Source organism: Octodon degus, unplaced genomic scaffold (assembly GCF_000260255.1).
Source record: "Octodon degus isolate 3935 unplaced genomic scaffold, OctDeg1.0 scaffold00057, whole genome shotgun sequence".
NCBI classification, from domain to species: domain Eukaryota; kingdom Metazoa; phylum Chordata; class Mammalia; order Rodentia; family Octodontidae; genus Octodon; species Octodon degus.
The window spans coordinates 1,645,497-1,669,656 of record NW_004524633.1 but is presented as its reverse complement, the minus strand read 5'-3'; the positions used below and the strand labels follow the sequence as shown (position 1 = coordinate 1,669,656).

General features: G+C 49.2%; 1 protein-coding gene across 1 annotated transcript in view; it reads left to right on the top strand.

Annotated features, from left to right (window-relative positions):
- Tm2d1 (TM2 domain containing 1) overlaps positions 1–22,868 on the top strand; it is a 37,281-nt gene extending 14,413 nt beyond the window's left edge. The window contains exons 3-6 of the mRNA XM_023718300.1: positions 2,212–2,320; positions 4,688–4,779; positions 10,006–10,079; positions 22,418–22,868. Of these exons, the coding sequence (XP_023574068.1) occupies positions 2,212–2,320; positions 4,688–4,779; positions 10,006–10,079; positions 22,418–22,528 (386 nt within the window). The 3' untranslated portion in view covers positions 22,529–22,868. The remainder of the gene's footprint in view (positions 1–2,211; positions 2,321–4,687; positions 4,780–10,005; positions 10,080–22,417) is intronic.
- Positions 22,869–24,160: the final 1,292 nt, after the last annotated feature.

The window sequence follows — 24,160 nt, the reverse complement described above, 5'->3', positions numbered from 1 at the left end:
TATTCCTCGCGTCATTCCTGCATGTACTCACAGCGGCAGCCCGTTCTTATGTGGCTTTCCTCCAGCGCTGTGTGTTCTTGAGGCTGGCCTTGCTCTGTCCCCCTTGTGCTCTCCAGTTGTAGCTGCTCCACACAGCTAGGTGGCCTCTCATCACTCCAGGACCTCATGCTCTTGTATCTTGCCTGAGGTTCTAGGCCTAGAACAGTGGGCATCTCCCCCCGCTCCCATAGTAATACAAAGTGGCTAGTAGAATGATTGAATATCCATGAGAGTGCTCATATTTGAACCTAAAATCTAGTTAGAAACAAAAAATACAGCTTCTTCTTTAGTAGTTTTTTGCAAGATATTTTTTCAACCTCCTGTACCGGTACGCTCTTTAAAATGTACAGGGTGTTAGAAGTGCAGCTCTGGCCAAGTGCTTGCCCAGCATGTGCAAGACCCCAAGCTGGGTCCCCAGCACCTCCAAGAGGAGAAGCAAGAAGAATTTGTACGCAGCCTGTCTCCTCAGAAATCAGGCGTTTCTAGTAGATAGGTGCAGTTGGGATCATCATATTTTGCTTTGAGACTGTCACTTTCTCAGCTTTTCAGTCATTTGCAGGAAGAGCTAGCAGTGCTGCATGACAAGGGAGGGACAGTTTGAGACAGAATACTGGGGTAGCTCTTGTGGGGAGTAAGTATCCCAAGTGCATTCATAGCACTGTATTTCATAGCATAGTTCTCTGCTTTGTAGCTGGAGGATGAAAAAGCACTGAACATTGTAATTTTTTATTTTTTTGTCTTTTTGAGACAGGATCACATTATACAGTTCAGGCTGGCCTTGAGTTCACTTTGTAGCCCAGGCTGGTCTAAACCTTATAATGATGTCCTGTCTCAGCCTACTGAGTGCTGGGATTGTAGGTGTGCGCCACCAGCCTCTCTCAACGTTGTATTTCTGTTTAGACGTTGAGCCCAGGGGCTCGCAGGTCGTATGCAGGCACTCACTGCTGGGCTACCACATTGCCTTTGGGCTGTGGAAATCCTGTGTTTGTAAATATTCTTTTTTTTTTTTTTTTTTTTTTGGCGGAACCGGGGGTTGAGCTCAGGCCCTTGCACTTGCCAGGGAAGCGCTTATTCCACTGAGCCATCTCACAGGGTCTCACCACACAGATTGGACTCATAACGATCCTCCTGTTTTCAGCCTCCTAAGCACTGGGATTACAGGCACGTGCCACCGTGCCCAGTCTCAGTTGCTGTCTCGGTGGGGCCAGCATATGAGGCCGGGGATCGAAACACGGTCCCTATGTCTGCCTAAGCAGGCGCTGTAATCCACTGAGCTGTCTGGCCAGCCCTTGCTCTTAAATGCTGAGTTTTCCTGTCCCCGTCTCCCAAGTGCTGGCATCGCACCATGCACTGCCACTTCCCGGTGGAGAATGGGATGTTCCTTATTAAGGCAACAGTTTCAGCTTTTACGACTGATGTCTGCACCTTAGATTCTTGATGATTGCAATACTGGTCTGCAGGGTAGGCTTCCTAGGTTCTTGGGGGTCAGCCGGGCTTCCTAAGAACCAGGCAAGTAAAGGCCGGTTCCCCAGAAGTTTCAGCACGTCTGGGTGGCTTCCAGCAGTGCACATGTGCTGTCGTAGAGCCGGGTCCCTGCGCCAGCCTCTAGTGCCCCTTCCTGCTTCTCAGGCTCTGAGTAGAAGCCGGCCCTCCTTTTCCATCTCGACTGGGTCGTATCTGCCAAGAGCCTGTTTCCAAGTGAGACCACATTCTGAGGTGCCATGGATTAGTACTTCAGTAGAGGTATACTTTTGGGGGATGATTCTTGCCATAGGAGATGCTGTTGTGTATCCATTGTTTCCTAGCTCAGAGGTAAAGTTGCTGAATTTTACTGTTTTGTTGAGACAAGGTCTCGCCATGTGCTTCATCCTGGAGAGTGCAGGGGCAGTCTTGCCGTTGCCATCTCCCTCTTGGCCAGAGGCTGGAACAGGGCTGGCCCTGCACACAACTCCCAGGGTGTAGGCAGTGCTGGGTCGCTCTGTGCTGTGCTTGGGGATGTCGTGAGTCAGCACTGCGTCACAGCCTCTCCGAGCAGAAGCCGAAGCCTGGCGGAAGGTGTCACGTTGGCAGGTGCTTCGCTGTGACCTGTGCACTTTACCAGACCTAGAGCAGATGTCACATGCCTTTTCTGAAGGAAGAAAACTAATGGCTTCCTGTTTCCTCTGCCTTTAGTTCCATGTCTCCCAGCGCCCAATATAATGTGTAAGGACTCCAGTGGCAACGAGACACATTTTACTGGAAAGGAAGTTGGTTTTTACAAGCCCATACCTTGCCGGAATGTGTAAGTACATGACTGGCACTGAAAATTTCAGATGACTGGTCCGTGGGGTTTCTGCATCTCGGGAAAGAAGAGAAAACTTATGGAGGAGACCTGGACGTGTGCCCTCATGCTCTTGCTGGTGGCTGTCGGGGAGTGCTGTGCTGCTCGCCGCATCCTAGTCCTTGAAAGCCATCCGGTCAGCAGATGGTGAAAAGGAACCCTCTTGGGGAGAGCTGAGAGGGCCAGACTGGAAAGGTGGTCTCCGCTACCTTTCCTGCAGCCTTCATACCGTGGGCCAGACTGCAAGGCCAGCGAGGAAATGTAGCTCGGCTGTTTATCAACTTAGGAGAGAGAACTGGTCTGGTGACTGACTAGACCGGCTCTGCCGTCCACTCATTCCAGATTGTTGTTTAGCGGAGTCACCTCCACAGATGATTGCTCTTCAGATTTCATTCCCTTTCCCAGCCACCTTTCTGTTTTGCTTTGCTTTGCTTGGGACCTTTGCTGGTCGCTCTACGTGGTCCAGGCCAGTCTTGTACTCGCCACAATCCTCTGAGCAGGCCCTGCCAGACCCTCGGCTTAGTAGAAATCCTTGGCTTGCGCCTTGTACAAGCTCATCCCAGGTTGGTGTGGCAGGCCTTTCTGTCCTCCGCAGTGCCACCTTCACCTGACTCCAGGAAGCCCTGCTCCGCTGTTTGATTTTGTTGCCCTTTGCTCTGTGGTCTCCTTTCTGGTTGCTTTTCTGCCCCGGCATCTCTCTGTGTGTGAGAGCTGGGGGGGCTGGGGCCTTGGGCTCGCCGCTCCGTATGCGCCCCCAGAACCCACACGTGATCTCAGTGCATCCTCTGTGTCTGCTGCTGTGCTCTCCAGTCAGGACTTCTCCCCGCAACCCCAGCTGCTTTCTGGATGCGTCTACTTGGCTGTCTGATGAACACCTCAGATGCACACGTCCAGAACTCAAGTCCTGATTTTCCTTCCCAGATATCTGCATTCTCTGCCTTTCCAACTCCTAAGTGCTGGCTTTGAGGGTGAATTCTCCTGGACTTCCCTTCCCCCTTTCCTTTTGCTTGCCCTAAATGTGAAATATGCCAGGGAAGAGGATCCCCCGAAAATCTAGGACCAGCATGGGCTATATAGCGAGATGCTATCACAAGTAGACAAATAAAAACAAAAGCGAAACAGACCAGAAAATCTGGTAGCTGCTCGAGTGTGCTGTGTGTCTGCGATCTGACCACTTCTCACGTTCTTCATGTGTTGTCTGGGTCAGGCTCTTGTTGCTGTAGAAGTTGGAGTTTGCTTAGCCACATTCCTCCATCCTGGTCAGTTCCTGTCATGGTCTGTGGCGCCAGGTCTCTGTCACGAGGCTGTGTAGACTCCCACACCAACGAGTGTAGCTGTGGCTGCAGCACTTAATGCCACCTACGTAATGTTGGCAGGCGTGAGACGAGTGGAAGCTCAAGTGTGGGGTCTGGCTTCTGTTCCTCCTTTGGCACTGTGTTTTGGAAAGACCTGGCCTCAAATAGGAACTCCACTGTAGTTTTGGGTTTAGAAAGCTCTCAGGCCGTAATGCAGTCTACAGCCGCAGAGCTGAGCACAGGCTCTCTGCAGTCCACCCAGGTGAGGGTTGTGCTCACTGGCATAAGCCACCGAGTTTTGGGGTGGTTGCTACTCTGTGACAGTATAGTAGCAGCAGTTGACAAATGCTCACTTAAGAGTCTATAGTTTTAGCACAGCAGCTAGAGTGATTATTTTACATGGTAAACCAGGTTGGGCTGCACCTTTACTTCAGATCCTGCAGTGGCTTCCCGTTTCTCAGAGTAAGCGTATTTATAGTGGGACATATGGGACATGTGCACCCTTCACGCCCCACTTCTCTGACCCCCACCTCTGGAGGCTTCCCTGTTCTCTGTTCCTGTTGCTGGCTATGTGGATCTCAGGCCTGCAGGGTGCTGGCTTGTTTTTCCTGTGACACTCTGCCCGGTGAGGTTTGGCATGGTGAAGCTCATGTCCTCCCTGGCTCTTTGCTCCCGTGCCACCTTCTGTGAAGGTTCATCCTACCACTCATTACATTCCCCTGGCATCTGGATTCCTCACACACACGTTTATATTTTCCCTCTCATAACTGTTAAGACTTTCTAATTTGCTTTTCTAATAGTTTTGTGTTTGGCTTGCTGCCACTAAAACAGCAGCTCCTTGGGGACAGTGATCTTTGTTGTTTCTTTGTTAATAGTCTCCCAGTAGCTTAAAGAAGAATGCACCTGGTACACTGAGGACACCTACCGAGCATTAAGGGAGTGAGTGAGCCAGTCTAACAAAGAACAGTAGTTCACAGCTTTTGTTTTCTGAAGTGGCGATGCGTGAACATGGCTTCTGTTTCTTCCTGCACAGAAACGGCTACTCATACAAGGTGGCGGTTGCGCTGTCCCTTTTCCTTGGATGGCTGGGAGCAGATCGGTTTTACCTTGGGTACCCTGCCTTGGGTGAGTACATGTCAGCGGAAAGCGTGAGCAGGCTGCGTCCCCCTGCGAGCCGTGTCCTGGTGCCGGCGGCTGGGCTCCTCCCGCTCTGCTTTGAGCCCGAGCGAGGAGTGACAGGCTGTCCTGTGCATCCTCCTTAGGAAAGCATACAGGGCGGCACGGCGTTGGCTGGAAGCAGCGGGCTGCAGCCCCCACACCTGGCCAGCGGCATGCACCCCCCTCTCTGCGTCTCCCCTCCTGTCTGCTCTGTCCTGCACGCTGGGATAGCCTTCACAGTGTTGTCCTTGCCAGTTTTGGGAAAATGAACACCTCACAAGTGCCTGGAGCTTTTCTTAAGTACTGCTTCTTTTTAAACAAATTTTATTTAAAAGAATTATTTTTACTAGTGCACAGGTGCACTGCATAGTGGTGACATTCTTCATGTAAGGAGCTTGCTTCATTTTCCTACACCCCTGCCCCCCGCAGCCCCTCCAGACCCTGCCCTGCTCGAGCCTCATGACTGAGCCCACAGGGAAGCCCTCCCTGAGGAGCTGAAGGGTTCCTACTGAAAGAGGCCTTGCTGCCATCGTTGTTCCATGGAGACAGAAACTCTCCTGAGATCACAGGTTGACCAGGCCTCTCAGCTCTTGGCCTGAATGTGCCTCTTTCTCTTTTGTTTTTGGTGGCATTCAGAACCTAAGCAGGGCCTCATGCTTGCTAGGCAAGCCCTGTGTCCTGAGCAGTGTCCCCAGGCCCGAGACCCGAGTTGGAGCCCTGCTCTCTGCCACCCTTCAGCTCTGCGGCAGCCTTTGTGCAGCAGCATGGAGGCCTGGCACTCGTTTTCCCTCTGCAAGCTGGTCCCACTCCTGGTCGCTGCCCACCACAGATGGAGGAGTGGACTTCACCGGGTCTCTGGGAGGTGGTCCTCGGAGGCAGCCTTGGGTTTTGAAGTAAAAACCAGGCTTTAAAGTGCTGCATTCTCTAGTTTGCTCAGTGGGCACTTCCTCAGAAGTGATGATGAGGGTGGCAGTATATATTGATGAAAAGGAAATAAATATCACACAGAGGCCGAGCACCCACCTGTAACCTCAGCGCTCTGGGAGGTCGAGTATATCAGCCAGAGCGTAGCAGGGTAACAGATGTAACGCAGAACACACAAGTATGGCTTACAGAGTGTGCACAGTGGCTGTCTGCAGCCAGGTGGGGTGGGGGAGGATCCAGAAAGGCTCTCTGCTGGAGGCCAGTGGATGCAGTCAGGTGGGAGCCCGGGAGCTCAGCGCAGCGTCCTGTTGGAAGGCTGAGCAGTCTGCCCTGGAAGCCAAGGTGAAGGCCAAGCTGGCGCTCCTCCGGAGAAAGCGGAGCAGGCCTGCCGCCTCCTTTCCCCCTTTTAATTCCATGCAGCCTGTTGGCTGGTGCCACTCGCACCAGGATGGGGCTTCCATCTGCACTAAGCGCACTCAGTCACACCCGGAGTGATGCCAAGCCAGTCAGTTGGGCATTTCTTACTCAAGTGGCCCCAACAGTTCGCTGTCACACTCAGGCAGGATTGCCAGTTTAAGCCAGCCTGGGCAGTCTGTCAACTTAATGAGACCCTATCTCACTTAAAAAAAAAACAAAGGCGGGGGATTTTGCTCAGTATAAAAACCCTGGGTTTGGCTGCTACTACTGTAAAGAAAACTAAAAAGGAAAATTAAACCCTAAGTTCTGGAGCCCTGGAGCTGTGGGTGAGCAGGCTGTGGTCCTGTCGTGACCGCACCGGCCTCCCAGGACTGCTCTGTGTGGCCTCTGCCACTCTTTTTTTGTGAAACCGGGGATTGAACTCAGGCCCTTGTGCTTGCCAGGCAAGCACTTATTCTACTGAGCTATCTCCCTGGCCCCTTAATATTTTTAATTTTTTTTTTTTTAACTTATCAAATCTGACCTGTATGCTGTGGGGAGGCTGCTGGTGGGCCTAGCGCTTCCTCCTCCATGGGAAAGTGCCGCCCATGGAGCACTCACAGGAGTGAGGGCCTGTTTACCTTCTTGGGTCTCCTCTCACTCCCCATAATTGCAAATGCAGGATTTCTGACCTTGTTAAGGCTGAATCCACTTTTTAAAGGCTGAGATGCTTACAGCCCTGTCCCAGGTAGAGGATGATAGCCAAAACATGCCAGGAACTTACACAGCTCAGTAGCAGAAAAGCAGCTACCCTGATTTAAAAGTGAGCCAAAGACCTGACTAAGAAACTTCTACTTTTTTTTCCCCCTCTTCCTTTCTTTTCCAGGGTGTTCAGGGTCTCACTACTAGATCAGACTCGAAATGATCCGCCTGTTTACAGCCTCCCAAGAGCTGGGATTACAGGTGTGCCCCACCACACCCAGTCTCAATTGCTGGCGGGGCTGGCATGGCAGACCTGGGGATCGAACCCCAGCCCTTGTGCTTGCTTGCAGGTGCTTTAATCCACTGAGCTATTTGGCCGGCACTGAAACTTGTGTTTATTTTATTTTTAAAAAATAGCATCATGCAGGGCCGGGGAGATGGCTCAGTGGAATAAGCGCTTCCCTGACAAGTGCAAGGTTCTGAGTTCAATCCCCAGTTCCGCCAAAAAAATAAATAAATAAAAATAAATAAAAAACTTTATTTTTAAAGAGTAAAATATAGTAAAAAAGCCAAAAAAACCCCCAACAACATTAGAAGTGATACAGAATTTTACTAAACAAAGTAATAGGGATTCAGCAGTGGTTGTTGTATTGCATGTTGTTGCTTTCAAATTAGTTGTTCAGATCGCCAGCTGTAGTCGTGCAAAATTGGTCAGAAAGCTACACAAAATTGAAAAGGACAGTGGAAAAAAAAACAAACAACTTGGAAGTGTTACCTGTTTCTCTCAGTAGACCAGCAGAAATCAGCAGTATGATTATTGAAGCTTGAAAAAACTTTTAGAAGAGAGAAAATTCCCTTAATAAAAATGTTCTTTCTGGTTATTTTGGATGAATTGCTATAATCTCATAAAGCCTTATTTCCCTTAGTTGATCTATTCTTTAGTGTAATAGAGCCGCTTTAGCAGGAAGTTGGTTTTTTTTTAGACCATGAAACCTTGTTTTACTCATAATAGCTGTTGTGTGAGAATGACAGAGTGGCATGTTCTTAAGCCCACATCCTAACTATCTTTGATAGTGGCATTTATTTCTTTGTTTGGACTGGTGTGTGATACTCGCTCATCACAGGGCAGATGCAGGATCTCCAGCAGCCTTCCACGGGGCTGGACACTCGCCTGCACAGACCCGGATGCCTGTCCCGGGATCCTCGAGAGGCGTGGGACTTGGTGGCGGCCTCCGTGGGAACACTCTGCTTTCCTTAAAGAAAAAAGCAGTCATGTCAGTAGGGTAGCATTTGCAAGATTCACACCATAGTGAGACAAAAACCATTGGGACTTCAGTGGAAGCATTGCAGATTGTTGTTGTTTTTTCTTCTATTTTAAAGATTAAAAAAAAAATAAAAGGAATGCAGAGTTCCAGAACAGGCTAAGCTAGTTTCTGTTCTTTTTGTGTGTGTAGAGTGTTGGGTGCTGAGCCCAGGCCCAGCTCTGTTGTTTGACTTGACTTTTAATTTAATTTTATTTTTATTTTTTGGCGGAACCGGGGATTAAACTCAGGCTCTTGCGCTTGCCAGGGAAGCGCTTTATCCACTGAACCATCTCCCTGGCCCCTTGACTTTTAATTTTATACCTCATTAAATTATTTTGTTGTACTCATGTTTTTTACTTTTTTTTTTCTTTTGGTAGGGGGGTTGAACTCGGGACCTCATGCTTGCCAGGCAGGCCCTTATGCCACTGAACTATCTCCTCTCTCCCTTTACTTATTTTTTAACATAAAAAGCCAGCTTTATACTTCTTAGTTTCATTTAAATAATTGAAGCAGGGACTACTCTGCCTTTCAGGGAGTTCAAAATAGCATTTCTTTTAAAATTAAATTTATTGGGTCTGGGGAGATGGCTTAGTGGCATAAGTGCCTGCCTGGCAAGCACAAAGTCCTGTGCACATACCTATAATCTTGAAGTCTGGGAGACTGAGGCAGGAAGCGCCTAACTCAAGCCCAGTCTGGGCAATTTCTTTCTTTCTTTCTTTTTTTTTTTTTTCTTTTTGCAGTACTGGGGATTGAACTCAGGACTTGTGCTTCCCAGGCAAGCACTTATTCTACTGAGCTATCTCCCCAGCAGGGCATTTTTAATACTTAGCAAGATCCTTGTGTCTAAAATAAAAGATAGGCTGGACGTGGTGACCCATGCCTGTAATCCCAGCATTTGTGAGGCTGAGGTGGGAGGATTGTTGTGAGTTCAAGACCAGCCTGAGCTACCAAGTGAGCTCAAGGCCAACCTGAACTGCATAGTGAGGCCCTATTTCCAGTAGCCAAGAAAAGATAAAGTGGTGTGGAAGCTGCCCAGGGTGAAGGCCCTGGGTTCGCTCCGGCCCCTCTCCCTTGTCCCTTCTAATTATCATGTCTTTGGATTGTGTCCTGGGCACATCCAGATTCAGTGCTCAGTATCCGCTTCTGTGGTGTTTGGGTTGTGAAGTTGGAGCTGAGGACAGAGTACAGGCTCAGCACCCAGTCATGGGCTTCACCTCCACACTGACAGCCAGAGCTGCTTAGGAGAAGCAGAGGCGGAATTGCAGTGTAATCAGGGTCTTCCTGACTGTGGTGGTTGTCATTTTGCAGCACAGCACGTGACATATTTTCTACTGTAAATGTAAAAACTAAAGTTTGAGTCACATATTACGTGAAATCTAAATAAATGAATTGCTAAGGATTTCAGTAGAGAGTGTGCTCTGGCTCTGGTGTCTGAGTATAGAGAGTTTGGTTCCAGGCTGTGTACAGGAGGCAGTCCTCTAGGAGTTTTGTGAAGTTACACTGGGGTCCCCCATGGTAAAATTTGTGAAATAAATGAATACATTCTTTTGTGGCGTTTCTCTCTCTGAGATTCTTTTAAGCTTTCCTCATATTTTTCAAATGAAGATGATTATTATCTCTTTTTTTTTTTTGCTGGCTCAGCCCACCCTGACAGTGGGTTGGCACAGCATGTGGTGCTGGGAATCCAACCGCTGTCCCCTGTGTCTGCCTAAGCAGGTGCTTTAGACCTATGAGCTATCTTGCTGGCCCCCAAAAGACTGGATTTCTAAAAGTATTTTGTATTCTAAAGACTTAACGTACAGACATGGAAGTTTGTTAGTATTTGTAAGATATTCCAAATAATAAGTGTCTTTATTTTATTTTCTAGGTTTATTGAAGTTTTGCACTGTAGGATTTTGTGGAATTGGGAGCCTAATTGATTTTATTCTTATTTCAATGCAGGTAAGTCTGCTCACCCTGGACTGGAAACTGCTTTTACCCTAAGACTATGTATAGACAGCTGTGGGCGTGTAAGGCGCCGATAGGGATGCTCTGCGTGGTTTCTCTGGGCAGGTGCACAGGGAGTCGTTTCCCAGGCTCGAGTTGCTCAGAGCAAAGGAGCTGAGCTGAGCACAGCAAGCGCAGGCTGTGTCCCCCAAGTGACCAGCCTCTTCTACGTGTGCGGGCTCAGTTGCTCTGCCAGCTGTCATGGCAGGACGAGGGTGGACGGGTGTGCGTGTTGTCACGCGGAACTGAGCCAGATGTCCTGTGCAGAGGTGGAAGCCTAGCAGGCTTAGGCCACAGAGTGGAGGATGGCGTGGGAGCCTGTGGTGTGCCGGGGTGCAGCCCTGCGTATACTGCCTGGAGGGCTCCATCTGTCCCATGGGGTTACACCTTCTGAGGTGGTACGGTGCTGTGCCCAGCAAGCACTGTGGATGCTGCAGCTGATTTCTGCTCAGTTATGCTGGGCCATGTGTGGTGAAGCCGAACATGAGCCCCAGTCAGAGAAAGCTGTGTTCTCCTCAGCACCCTGCTTGCACCCACCCTGGGGCCCCTGCTGTCTGCCCATGTTGCCGTCCTGTGGTGTCCCTGTGTGCAGCTCTGTTTCCCCACCACACCTGTGCTGCATCATGGCTGCTGTGCAGTTCTGTGACCATCGTGCACCCAGAGGAAGTCAGTGGGGACCATACTGTGAGGAGGAGGCAGCATATGGGCCAATAAGATGGCAGAATTAAACAAGGGAAATGTTTGGTTTCAAGTTGGGATTTCCCTGCCTTTGCTCAGAACATATGCCCAGCCCTGCCCCTCCTGCTTCCCCTCACCGCCAGCGACAGGGACAGCCGAGCCGTGGCGGGAAGAGGCTGAGGGAGCTGTCACATATGCTTCCGAGAGGGCTTCCCATTCTAGGGAGGATCTGGGATTCTGCCTGTGAAAACTGGGACCTGGAGCACCTGCGAAGGCCAGCGTCCCTGTTTGCGCTTCCCTGTGAGGTCTCTTCGCTGCCGGTGGGCCCTTTGCTTTGCAGCTGCAGCTGTAGCACGTTCTAGGCGGGTCTGGCGAGGGTGCATGTATTTACCACGCTCGCGGCAGGTGGGCTTTAAATAGCGTCTGAGGTTGGAACCTGCCACATTGAAAGGCACTGAGGTAGACGGTGGGACTAGGTTTCTGCAGTGAATTTCCCTGCGGACGTTTTACAGGTGTGGCCAGTGGACAGCTCTCAGGTGGGGTAGACAAGACGTGTGGCCTTATTCTGCAGGTCACTAGTAGGGTCACATGTGGTATTGACTGTATCAGAGAGTTTCAAAGAACTTTTTTAGCAAATCAAAATTTTACTATAAATATCCGTATTAATATTTTTGTTAATATATTTTTCCAGTTTTTAATAGACCTTTTGCATTTTTTAATACTAATTTTCTTTGTTTTCTTCGTGTCAGTTTTTTAAACTTTGCCATTAAATGTTATTCCCCAGGAACTAGCAGTGTTTTTCTGTTGGTCTGATCCCAGAAATACATTATGCATGGGCTCAGAACTATAAAAACATTCTTTGGGCTGAGGGTATAGCTTAGTGGTAGATGCTTTCCTGACGTGCACAATGCCTTGGGTTCAATCTCCATAAAGGAGAAGAAAAGAAAGAAATCTTGGTGTATAATGTGTATAATAAAATTGTAGGAGTTCTGTTTACTTCATCTTAGAACCCAAACAACATAAAATATACTGCACATGTTGCTAGAATAATCATGTTTTATATGTTGTTATGGTTACTGAAATATCTTGAGTTTTTTTAGGAGTTGGGACACTGGGCATTTCTGTTCTTTGTTGTGTGTGTATATGTTCAAGGAGGGTGTGCAGGCATTGAACCCAGGAATTTCATGCCGAGCTACCTCCCTAGACTTGTTTTTTTTTTAAATTTAATTTATTTATTTGTGTGTGTGTGTGTGTGTGTGTGTGTGTGGCCAGCTCAGCCCACCAGGGGGCGTGGCTGGCTGGCATGTGGTGCTGGGGGATTGAACCGCGGTCCCTGTGCTTTGCTAAGCTTGTTCTAAGTAGGTGCTTTAGACCACTGAGCCATCTCACCAGCCCTCTAGACTTGTTTTTAATTTAAGACAAATCACTAAGAAGTTGCCCAGAGTGGGTTTAAACTTATGATCCTTCTGCCTCACCCTTTCAGAATGCAGGGATTATAGGCTTGCACCCCCATGTCTGGCTAAATATTTGTTTATGAATCATGAATGCGATGAAACAGTAAATAGAACACAGTCATAAAACCCTCTGTCAGTGACACACATAGCGTGTATGGCAGTCTTTCACCTGTAGGTAACTTGCAGAGTGGGAGAGAATGTGTGAGTGTGTGAGGGCAGTCTTGGCAGTGCGGGGTGGAGCCAGGGCCTCTCCTGTAGGCAGGCATTTTTCACAGCGCTCTGTCCCCAGCCCTTTATTTCCGTACTGGGGACACGGTCTGGCTGGGCTGCTTAGGCTGGTCCCACACTCGTGGTCCTCCTGTCCAGCCCCTAAGTAGCTGGGATTGCAGGTGTGTGCCTTTAGGCCTGGTTGGATAGTAGTATTTATAAGCCAGTTCTGAAGATGCAGGACACTCCTCCTTTTGTGCCTGTGGACTTTAGCATGCATCGTGCACTATGTAATGGTTTGGTCAACTGCAGTGGGCCCTGTGTGAGACAGTGGTCCCCTAAGATGGTGAGGGAGTTGAGAAGCCCTGTGCCCAGCGGCATCGGTGCCATGCTGAAGTCCTGGTGTGGTGCTTTTGTGGTGATGCTGGCGTAAACCTCTTACATGGTCAGTTACTCACATGTGATGAGACCTTGTGACTGGCTTATATGTTTACTGTGGTAGGGCCAGGGATGTAGCTCAGTGGCGTGTACTTTGTGTCAGTGTCTAGAAAGTCATTCTGCTTTCCTGGAAATCTCAGAAACAGTGAGCTGTGATCTTTCAGTCGGTGACAGCCTCACACAGACTTGAATGTGTCATCTCTTGATCCCTTCAAGGGACAACACAAGTGGGTGCCCTGGCACTCACGGGGACATCACCTGAGGGTGACCTCTGTGTGTGGGGGCCACGAACTGCAGAGCTGTGATCCCTGCAGCATGGGTTAGGAGGTGTGACAGGAGATGGGCACCGGCGGGGTGGTGCTGTGGCCTTTGCACACAGCTGTGTGGCCGGGCCCGGCCCAGGAAAGGTTTCCATCGTGGTCAACTATTTTGCTTATATTTAAACTTGTTTCTGCACACACACAATCTGGATTTTTAAAAATTATACCAAAGTCAGTGGTATGTACTCTGCCAAACGAAAGGAATTTTTTTTCTGTTATTAGAAGTAAGACAGCCACAAACCAGAAAAATGAGCCTGAGTAGAGTGAAACAGCCATGTGTGTTAGAAGAACGCAGAAGGTCGTTTGAAGAACTTTTTTTTTTTTTTTTTGGCAGAACCGGGGATTGAACTCAGACACTTGGGCTTGCCAGGCAAGCGCTTATTCTACTGAGCCATCTCCCCGGCCCTGAAGAACTTCCTTTTGTTGAAATTTTAAAAATTATGTGCATTGGGAGAAACAGTTATTCTCTTTATTTCTGTAAATATTGCCAAGTGGACTTCTTTACAGGACTAACCCTACATGAGCAGCAGCAATTCGCAAAAGTGAATCTCCAGGATGTTTATCAATTTTGAAAGAAAGTTTATCAAATTTGTAAAATATGTCTGACACATTTAAATGTCTCACTTGAGAGCTGGCATGTATGCTGCTTTGGTTTTTCTGGTCAGCTTTTTGTTTTGTTTTGTTTTGTTTTGTTTTTTCAGAACCAGGGATTGAACTCAGACCCTTGCACTTGCCAGGCAAGCACTTATTCTACTGAGCCATCTCCCTGGCCCCTGTTTTGTTTTGTTTTGTTTTGTTTTGTTTTGTTTTGTTTTGTTTTGTCTGGTCAGCTTTTTAGCTTTTACCCACAAAATTTGATTTCTCATGCTTGAATTTGGTGAGGAGAAAGTCTCCTGCACCTCTGGGCACCCCAGCAGTGTATGGGGAGTGCCCTGGACACTTTGGAGCTCTGTGGGTTGTCATGGTGGCACTGATGGAGCACCCCAGATGGTGACTTTGTGCACAGCAGCAGGGTGGCGCCCCGTTCTGAGGTCCCAGGTCAGTGTCCTGTGTCCTCCATGTCAGGAGGGGAGAAAGCCTCCTGCCCTCTTCTAGGTGTGAGGGTCACCCCCACAACATGACCGCCTCCCACTGCTTGGTTCCGGCCCACTGGGGACTGGGGGCACTTGGTCAGATTGCAGTAGGACATTAGATGAAGTTGTTTCACAGGATTACTTGAGAGTGGTGAGTAAAAGTCGAAGCAGTGCATGCAAGATGGGAGTTTTATGCTGCCACTGAAGTGGGCTTGCAAATTTGCCAGCTTAGGTGTGTGTTGAGGTTTTCCCAAAGGATGTGGTCTGACTGTACCAGGCCTGCTGTGGTAGTAGATGCCACCTACTTGAAATAACAATTTCCTTTGGAACTGCAGGTTTTAAAAAAAAAAAGGAGCTCGATTTTTATCAGGTGTGTCTTTCGGCTTTACTAAAGCTTTAAAAAGCTGAGACTTTCCTGTTGGGAAAGCTGAGGTCAGAGCCATGGGCTGCCCTCTGGGTAGCCAGTGTGCATTGTCAGGGGCGCAGCTGTGCCTGTCCTGTAGGTGTGGTAGGAAGGGGGCTGCACATGTGAGCCCTGCACCTGCTGGTCCTGCAGAGTTGGGCAGAGTGCTTACAAATGGTCTTGTGTGGCAGGCAGCTCATGAGAGCAAAGGGCTGTTGGTAAATGTGAACTCATGCAGATTGTTCCCTGCTCTCTAATTCTCATGTGATGTACTGGGGAAATCACAGGAAAATGGAAGTCATTGTTCATTGGTGTGGCTTCTGCTTTGAGAGCTCTCAGGGAGCCACTTCGCTTGGTTCATAGGCCCCAGGGGCAGACTTGTATTTAGTGACTCGGGGATTTTTTTTTGTGGCTGGCTCAGCCCATCCTGGGGGCGGAGCTGGCGTGGCTATGGTGCTGGGGATCTAACTGCGATCCCTGAGCACTTGCCTAAGCGGGCACTTTAGACTGCAGAGCGAGGGAATTGTAAAAGAACATCTTAAACTGGTTCTGAGGCTGCTCCAGTGAGTCTGATTCATTTCTTAAGGAATAATGTTGACATCGCTCAACATTTGTATCAACACCCACTGACCTCTGCATTCACAGGCCCCGCCACTGCTGGGGGCATTGGTGCTTAGCGCAGATGTGGCTCTTCTGCTACTCGGGTCCTCATGTCCAGTTAATCACACGGAGGAGTCAGCTGTGGACACAGGGTAACTGAACTTTTGGGAAGATAGGAATGTCCTTGTTTGGGAAACTGGATGGTGCAGATTGTGCCCTCACCCCTGGCTGCTGCAGCAAGCTGAGTCACTGTACTGGTCACCAGATAAGGAAGTCCTCCAGGCAAGATTTGATCCTGCCTGTGCTAACTTCTGTGTACGTGCTATGGAGAAATTCTCCCATTTTACGTAGAAAAAAGGGTGTGTCAATAGAATTGAATAAAGTTCTCTCTTTTCTCCTTTCTGAGACAAGGTGTCCTTGTGCAGTCTGGGCTGACCTTGAACTCACTGTGTAGCCCAGCTGGCCTCAAATTTATAGGGATTCTCCTGCCTCAGTGTCCCGCGTGCTGGGAATGTGCCATGACACCTGACTTTCTTTCTTTTTTTTTTTTTCTCTGTATTTTAGGAAAGGGTCTACAGGGTCTCACCACTAGATTGGACTCATAGTGATTCTCCTGTTTAAAGCCTCTCAAGTGCTGGGATTACAGGCACGAGCCATGCCCAGTCTCAGTTGCAGTCTCAGCACGCCTCGGAGGCAGGGCTGGCACCGGAGGCCTGGGGTTCAACCTCCTGGCCTCTGCCTGCTTGCAGGCACTTTAATCTGCTGAGCTATTTGGCCAGCCCTCCACACCTAACTTTCTTAATGCACTCAGTTTTGTAAATTTATAAAATATTTGAAAAATATTATAAATATGTGTATTTCACATAAATAAAATTAATATTTAAAAATTATAAAGGTTAAAATATTTATCTAAGAGACATGATCTCAGTGAAAATATACAACCATTAAATAAGTGGTCATATCTGTTACTAAAGTTTAGGTGATAAAGCCCTTATAGCTACTTTACAATTCCATTTATTTTTATTAAAATACTATCTACAGGGCTGGGGAGATAACTCGGTGGCGTAAGTGCCTGCCTGGCAAGTGCAAGGTCACGAGTTTGATCTCTGGTACGGCAGAATAATTAATTAATAAAAAATAAAATACTGTGTCTGGGCGTGATGGCATATGCTTGCAGTTGTGCTCAGGAGGTTGAGGCAGGAAGATTGCCACATGTTGGAGGCCAGCCTGTGATTTGTAGTCAGTTTAAGGCCAGCCTGAACTACACAGCAAGACCTTGTTTCAGAAGAACAAATAAAATGTTATTTAAATTGGGAGTGTGGCAAGCTAGCTCAGTGAACTGAGCACCTGCTTTGGCAGGCGCAGGGAGGAGGGTTCAGTCTCCCGCCTTGCCTGCCTGCCGTGCTGGCCCGGCCCGGCCCTGGGGGCATGCTGAGCCGGTGAGTGAGCCCTTGTGGTGGCGTATGCCTATAATTCCAGCGCTGGGGAGCTGAAAACAGGAGGATCACTGTGTGTCAGAGCTGCGTAGTGAGACCCTGTACCAAATACAGAAATGAGACAGATAAATAAATTAACATTTATGTTAATAATAAACTATATTACTTATAATAATCTAAATAAACTACAAATTTTTTATTTATTTAAATGTGTGTTGATGCATGCCTATAACCCCAGTACTCTGGGAGGGTGAGGCAGGAATATAAACAAGAAAAGAGTTGGGGGTGTAGTTCAGTACAAAGGCCCTGTGTTTAATCTGCACCCACCCATCCACCTACAGCTATCTAAATATTAATGCAAAATGTATTTAGACAGCAATTGAAAGTTCATTACTTACAGATATTAGTACTATGACATCAAAGTTCAGGTAAGGAAACTTTCGGAGGATATGGTAAACTATAGCGTGAAGTTTGCCGTCTGAACGTTTCGTAAGTGCACATTTCAGTGGCATTAATTACATTCAGAAATGTCGAGCAGCCTTCACCACCATCTATTTCCAAAACTTCATTGCACCCAAAAGAAATGGTAGGTAGTAAGTAGTGTTTCCTGCTCCCCTGCCTCGCCCCTGGTGCTGCTGTCTCGTGGCAGGTGGCCTGTTGTAGGTAGTCTGTGTAGGTGGAACTAGTGTGTGTCCTCTGTGGCCCAGTCTGCACTGTGGTTTCCAGCTTGTGGACACCAGCGTGCAGAATGTCTCTTCTCGTCATGGTGGGACCGTGCTCCGTTGCATGGATGGGCCACGTTTTGCTGACTTACCTGTTGGTGAATATGTGAGTTGATTCCACCTTTTGGCTATTGTGAATAATGCTACTACAATCATTTGTGTGCAGATGTGATTAAGTCCTTCTTTAGCTCTTTCGATAGAGACGTAGGAAAAGGTGAACTTGTTGGCATTCACAGTGCTGAGGATGAAACCCAGGGCCTTGCACATGCTGCGCAGGCGCTGCACCTGGGCTGCACTCCCAGCCAGAAGGTGGGCGCGCCTGAGTGAGGCAAGGGGAGAGATTCTTTTTTTTTTGGAACCAGGGATTGAACTCAGGCCCTTGTGCTTGCCAGGGAAGCACTTATTCCACTGGGCCATCTCCCCGGGTCCTGAGGGGAGAGATTCTTCCGGACCTTGGAAAGGTTAAGCCTTAAAGAGGATCCTCAGGGTATGGGGTCATACACAGGAAAAACAGTGAATTTTCCTACTTTAAATTAAGGAGTTCTATTTTTAAAAAGCTTCAGTAGACTAAGTTACAGTGAACAGATAAGGTAAAAAGGTACTAGCAACAAGACTGGATATGAGCAGTTTCTGTGAGAAAAATACCAGAGCCCAGCAGTAAACGAGCGTGGTTCAGTGGCTGGCAGTTCACCGGGTGGCTGCTGAGCACAGACGCCTTCACACTAGCTCCCGTCTGGGGACAGTGCCTCAGTGTGGCAGCTGCAGAGGTGGCGGGAGTTTGGCCTGGAGCTAGGGGAGAGCCATGTCCTCCCTGCCGCTCTCCTGCCCTTGCCCTAGCCGCAGGTGTGCGCTGCCAGGAGGCATCAGGGCACAGGTGGTTGTGAATTGAACATGGCCGTACATATGGAGCTGTTCAGATAAACTGCAAGTGAGAGTCTATTCAGAGAGCAGTGCAGTCCAAAGAGTAAGGTCCAGGTGCCGTGCTGTCCCGAGTAGGTGAGTGCCAGGAGCGGCTGGGCGGGCGGTGGTTGTGGAGAGTTAGATTAGGCGTCACGGGGAGGGGGGGGTGTCAGTGGAATCAGCGCTTCCCTGGCAAGCGCAAGGGCCTGAGTTCAATCCCTGGTTCCGAAAAAAAAAAATTAGGCATTGGGGCTGAAGAGTGGGGAGAGGCAGTTTGGTGACCTTACGTTAGTCCTGTGACTCTTCTGTGTTTGAACATGTTTACGTGCACTCTTCTTTGCAGCTGTAGAAAAGGCTTCATGTACACAGTTTAAGTAGTTTTGTTCAGCCTGCAGATAGAATTTCCCCAGTCTGCCACAAGCCTCTGTGGAAGGATACGGGAGGTGAGAGATGCCCACCACGTCCAGGCCGTGGGGCCCGGCAGTGTTACTCTTCACGAGAACGAAGAGGTCTCTGCTGTGATTGACTTCACGGAGCCAGGAGGTCATAGGGTGTCCTGAGTTGTAGGTGACTGTTGGCCCTGAGCTGGGGGCCTGGGAATGCCCTCATAGGTGCAGGAGGTAGCCTGTGGCGAGGCTGTGCAGCCTCAGACCTCAGCTCTGAACCTGGGCCTTGTCAGCACAGCCTTTGGAGGCTGACCAGCACACGCCCAAGGAAGTGCATGCCGTGTCCTTGCAGTCTGAGGCTTCTGCATAAGGGGCTGTGCTGGCGGTGTGCAGGGGGCCACTGGGGACCCTGTGAGTGGTCTTCATTCTTCCATGGGTTCCTGGAGCCTGGCCGGCTTCATACTTTAGGATTTGGCTTTGTAGTCTTTTTGTATGGTTGCTTGGTTGGGGTTTTTGGTGCTGGAGATGAACACGGTTTTGGCCCCTGCTAACAGCTCTGCTCCTGACCAGGGTATCAGCTAGCAGAGAAGTGAACTCACAGTCCTGGTTTTCATACTCTGCTGCCAGCATACAAATGGACACAGGCAGATAGATTTTCAAAGTAAAACATTTCCCAGTGTGGGTATTTGCAAGTGTTTCTACTTGTGTAATTAACAATATAACACCATCCTCATAATGACAGACTTTGCAATTGGCACATTAATGAAGCATGTGGTTTTTAAAATTTTAGTGAGAGAATAGGCATTTAAATAGTTGAAAGCTTCTAAGCTGTTTTTCTTAAAAATTAAACAGGAGGTGTTTTTTTCATCAATGAATGGTTCATAGAAAGTGGCTGTCGATGGCACTCTGTAGAGGCCTAAGGCTCAGGGTGGAAGTGGTGGCAGCCTTGGCTGGGGTGTTCACGGTTTAAGTCATGGTCATTGAACCAAAAATCTCCCAGGAGGTCCGCTGGGTCCAGGGTCTGCATGAGCCCAGAGGACTAGAGAGCGCGAAGCTCGCTGCCCAGACGCTTCTCGGTGGCAGCGCTGTTCTTCCTAGCTGTCCTCTCAGCCTTGAAGACTTGTGGAGTCCCCTGGGCAGGGTGTTGCCTGAGGTCCTGGCGAAGCGCGAGTGTGGCTGGGATTGTCAGCGCCCTGCTGGCAGAGGTCTCTGTTTTGTGCTGAATTGCTGGCATAGCACCTGGGGATTTGTGCAGTGGTTGTTTTGGGGTTCTTTGTTTTGTTTCTGTTCTGCTACGTCTTGCCATTTGTCTAGCCTGACCTCAGACTCCTGGGTTCAAGCAGTCCTGCTGTCTCGGCCTCCTGGGCAGCTCACTGACAGGTGCACACCGGTGTAGCTGCTTGTTGGGCATGTTGCACAGGAAGCATCTCCAGAGAAGTTTTGTTTTTTTTTAATTTTTTTTTATGAGCAGAATATATTTATTGAGAGAAAGAAAGCTCCTGTCCAAGAGAGGGACAGGAGGGGGCCCCAAGGGGGTAGTTCCCCTCCAGAGCAGTTTTATTGAGCACAGTTGTAGAACCCCGAGAGAAAGGTTTTTTAAAAATTTAATTTAATGTTATTTTATTGAGAAACAAATACCAATGAGATAGTTTCAAAACTGATTAATAGGACAATTTCAATAATTAATACATTATATATTGTTATCTTCTTAGTGGTTATCCATAGTACAAGATGCAGACAGATTATCCTGTCCAAACACTATTAGTACAAATATTTCTCCTCGAATTAAGCGAAAGTAGCTGTATATCTATCCTAACTATTCTGCATATACAGATACAAAATGGTCCTTCCTTTGTATCCCTTTTTTTGTTTAGTCCTGTCAGTAGTGGGTATTCCATTGGCATCTAAATACTGTAGGTGTGTGAATTCAGCAGAACAGTTGAACATAGTCCAGCAGTTCACAATAGTAGTGGGTTGTCCACAGAAGTGGTTGACTTGAGCCTTTCACAGCTCAGCATACTTTATATATCTCGCTTTTCTGCTGGATGGTTAAGACCAAGATAAAGCAAGACCTGTATACCAAGAAATGTAACTTCTATATCTGATAAGGTCAGCCAAGTCCCCTCAGGATTGATCCTGTAACCCTGTACCGCACTTTGTAGATCCCTCGTCAGTGTCAGCCATGTGGATGAGTCATGGCCATTGCTTGGCCAATTTGCTCTCTGTGAAAGCCTGAGAGAGTGTTTTCTCTCCATGTGACTCTCCTTAGGCACGCTCTACATCATCGATCATTACTCTGTGGCCCTGTAATCTCCTTGATCAGAAAATTTGGGACACAACTGAGCTACCTGATGTTACAGTACAAAATGTCCTGAGTCTTCACTGACCTTGAAAGGCTAGGGCCAAAACGTTGGCTGTCCTTGCAGCCCTTCTATTTCTGAGAGAAAGTTTTTAAGTCAGTAGTAAGCACTGACATTTGCATTTCCTGTCATGAGCTTCAATAGTGCACAGGATGTAATTTCAAATATTGGCATATTTAGATAAAACTGTTACATCAATTTCTACTTGTATCCAAAAGACTAAATACCACAAGGTTTTAAATACCATCTACTTAAAAAAGACATGAATGAGTTTTACACAAACCATTTGTAAGTCTGATATTGCTTCTTTTTCTCCTTGAATTTTCATTTGTACTCTTCTCCTGAATTTTATCCTAATATACTTTATCTTTGTGCTTATAAACCTGTTAATCACCTTATTCGTTAGTTGCATTATTAAAGCCTGCCTGTGACTTCTGGTTTGTCATTGTTGGTGATAGGGTTGATCAGCACAGCCCAGGTTAGGAATCCAAGAAAAGTGGAGTGGCTGGGTGTGGTGCTGTCAGCCTCCTCCTCACTGGAGGCTTGGGCAGCCCTGAAGGGAGGGCACAGCACTGTCACCAGGTGTGTGACACCCTGAGCAGGGGGGCTGCTCCCACTGCACCACAGCTTGACATTGAGACAGTGTCGGGACGCTGGGTGCTTTCTGCTTGCTCCTCTTTCTCTTGGGTGCTGGGGGTTGAGAGCCCCTGGGCTGAGTACCCAGCCCTTGTTATTTGAGGCAGGATCTTGCTGAGCTACTCAGGCTGGCCTTGGATTTGAGACCCTCTTGCCCCAGCCTGTGGAGTGACTGGGGCTACAGGCATGTACTACTACACTTGCCTTGGGCAGACCCATTTATAGAGTGCTAGAACACAGTAGCTAGAAATACCCTAAAGGAGGCATTGAGGAGTCACACTCAGGGGACTGTCACTCGTGGGCTTAGCAGGCAGGATGCTTGCAGTGAGTTGTCTCTGGTCCTTTCCACCCATCAAGGGATGGCCGGTCCTTTTGTGGTCTCCTGCAGGGAGCTGGCCTGGCACCCAGATGCCGCTGCGCCCTGCGGTGTGGTCTCCTGGGTACCAGTGGGCACTGAACCCTGGCAGGAGCTTGGGCTGTGTGGAGAGTATGCAGATGCAGAGCTACGTCACGGACCCCGCCACCTGCAGAGCCACTGATTGCTTTCTACTTACTTTTCGCACTTAATTTAGGGCTGGGTTCTGTAGCTACTGAAATAATTTTATAAACCGAGAAGAGTAGACTCAAAGAATTATACATGATGTTTTGTAAAATGAGTAACTGCAGTTTCTCTCTTCTAGATTGTTGGACCTTCAGATGGAAGTAGTTACATCATAGACTATTACGGAACCAGGCTGATAAGACTGAGTATTACTAACGAAACATTTCGGAAAACACAGCTGTACCCGTAAATGTTTAGGAAGAAACGGTACGTGATGTGCCCAGGTGTCCAGTCTTAATTGCAGTCTGATGCCACGAAGAGTCAGCGCCTGACGACATTCCCAGCCAGCAGCCGTTGGGACTCGGGACCCAGGCGCGCAGTGTGCACTGCAAGCCGCCGCCTCGCACGCACGTCTGTGCGTCTGGCCCACAAGCCTCGCTGTCCTGCTCTGCTCTGGGCCCTTGTATGCAGGCAGCACCGGGATCTCTGCCGATCGTGCTGTCGGCGCAGCGTGGCCCTGGAGTTCTGTGTTTTGTCACTCACAGTCCCGCATGTAAGAGTGACTCCAATAAAAGCAGAGTTGGAGTGTGCTTGGAGCGTGTCTTTGTCCTGCATGCTGGATGCACTCTCTGCACCTCTGCATTGAGCAAGCAGCTCACCTGACAGCTGGGTCCTGGGAGCAGCGCTCAGTCACCCCACGGGGAGAATCTGCACTCTAGTCAGCAGGGCGGCAGCACGGCGGGAGTCGGGAGTGCCTGGCTCTTGTGCGTGTCAGGACGCTCCGCCGACCCGGTGAGGGCTGTGGTGGATCCCGGAGCTCTCGAGGTCAGCCGCCGCTCGCTCCTAACCCACCTTGCCCAGGATCAGCATGGTCTTTATGCTTCTTCCCTCAGCTTGGAAGCTGCTAACGCCCAAGCCCTTCCCCTGAGGACTCCCCTGACCTCCCATTCAGCCTGCCGTGGAGTCACTGCCCGGCTTCAGCTCTGAGCAGCAGTGCCCTGCGGGGTGGGGTCCCGTCAGTGCTCCCAGCGGGCGTTCTGCGGTGCAGGCTCTGCTGCGCCGAGGCTGCTCTGTTAGCTGCCTTCCACAGGGTTTTGACAGCGTGCTTTCTGACAGAGAAGGCCTCTGTGTGGGGCAGCTGGGCCTTGGGGCTGTGTAGATCACTCCATGTGAGCCATCAGCTGCGGAACCTGGGGCAGGTGTCACGGCCCCGTCGTGGCGTAAGGGTTTCCTTGACAGTGCCAAGGCTGAAAGGGAAGAGACAACCGTCTTCTGTGTGAGGAGCCCAGGAAGCAGAGGCGAATAGGCGCTGCTCCCTCTAGTGGGCGTGTGCCTCGCTGTCCTGAGCTTGAGTGGCGACGGGATGTGAGCCGATAGGTTTGCATAGTCTTCCTTATCAACAGTAGGAGACAGGCAGTCTTGTTCGTTTGTGTTTTGACACAGGGTCTCTCTAGTAATCCAGGCTGGAGTCGAATGTGCTTTGCAGCCCAGGCTTGTCCTCCTGCCTCGGCCTCCTGGGCGCCAGGCTCCCAGGCCTGCGCTGCTAGGCCTGGCCATTGAGTCCTAGAGTCGCAGCAGAGCTTCAGGGTCGGTCTGTTTGTCTGTCAGAAGTGTATAGGCTGTTTCTAAGTCATAACATAGAAGGGACTGCAGTCCTGTGGACACTGACCTGGGATCCAGGCTCAGCCCGCAAGCGCCAGGCATGGATGCTGAGAGGAGTGCGGGAGGCCACATCCTCTGCTCTCCCAGAACCCCTGACACTGCTGAAGCACAGAACAGGGTTCCCTGAGGAAGCCCAGGAGGGCACGTGGTGGCCTGGGCTGGCTCGGTGTGGGCCTGTGCTGGCATGTGCCCCCACGCATACTCACACACGTGTGCACAG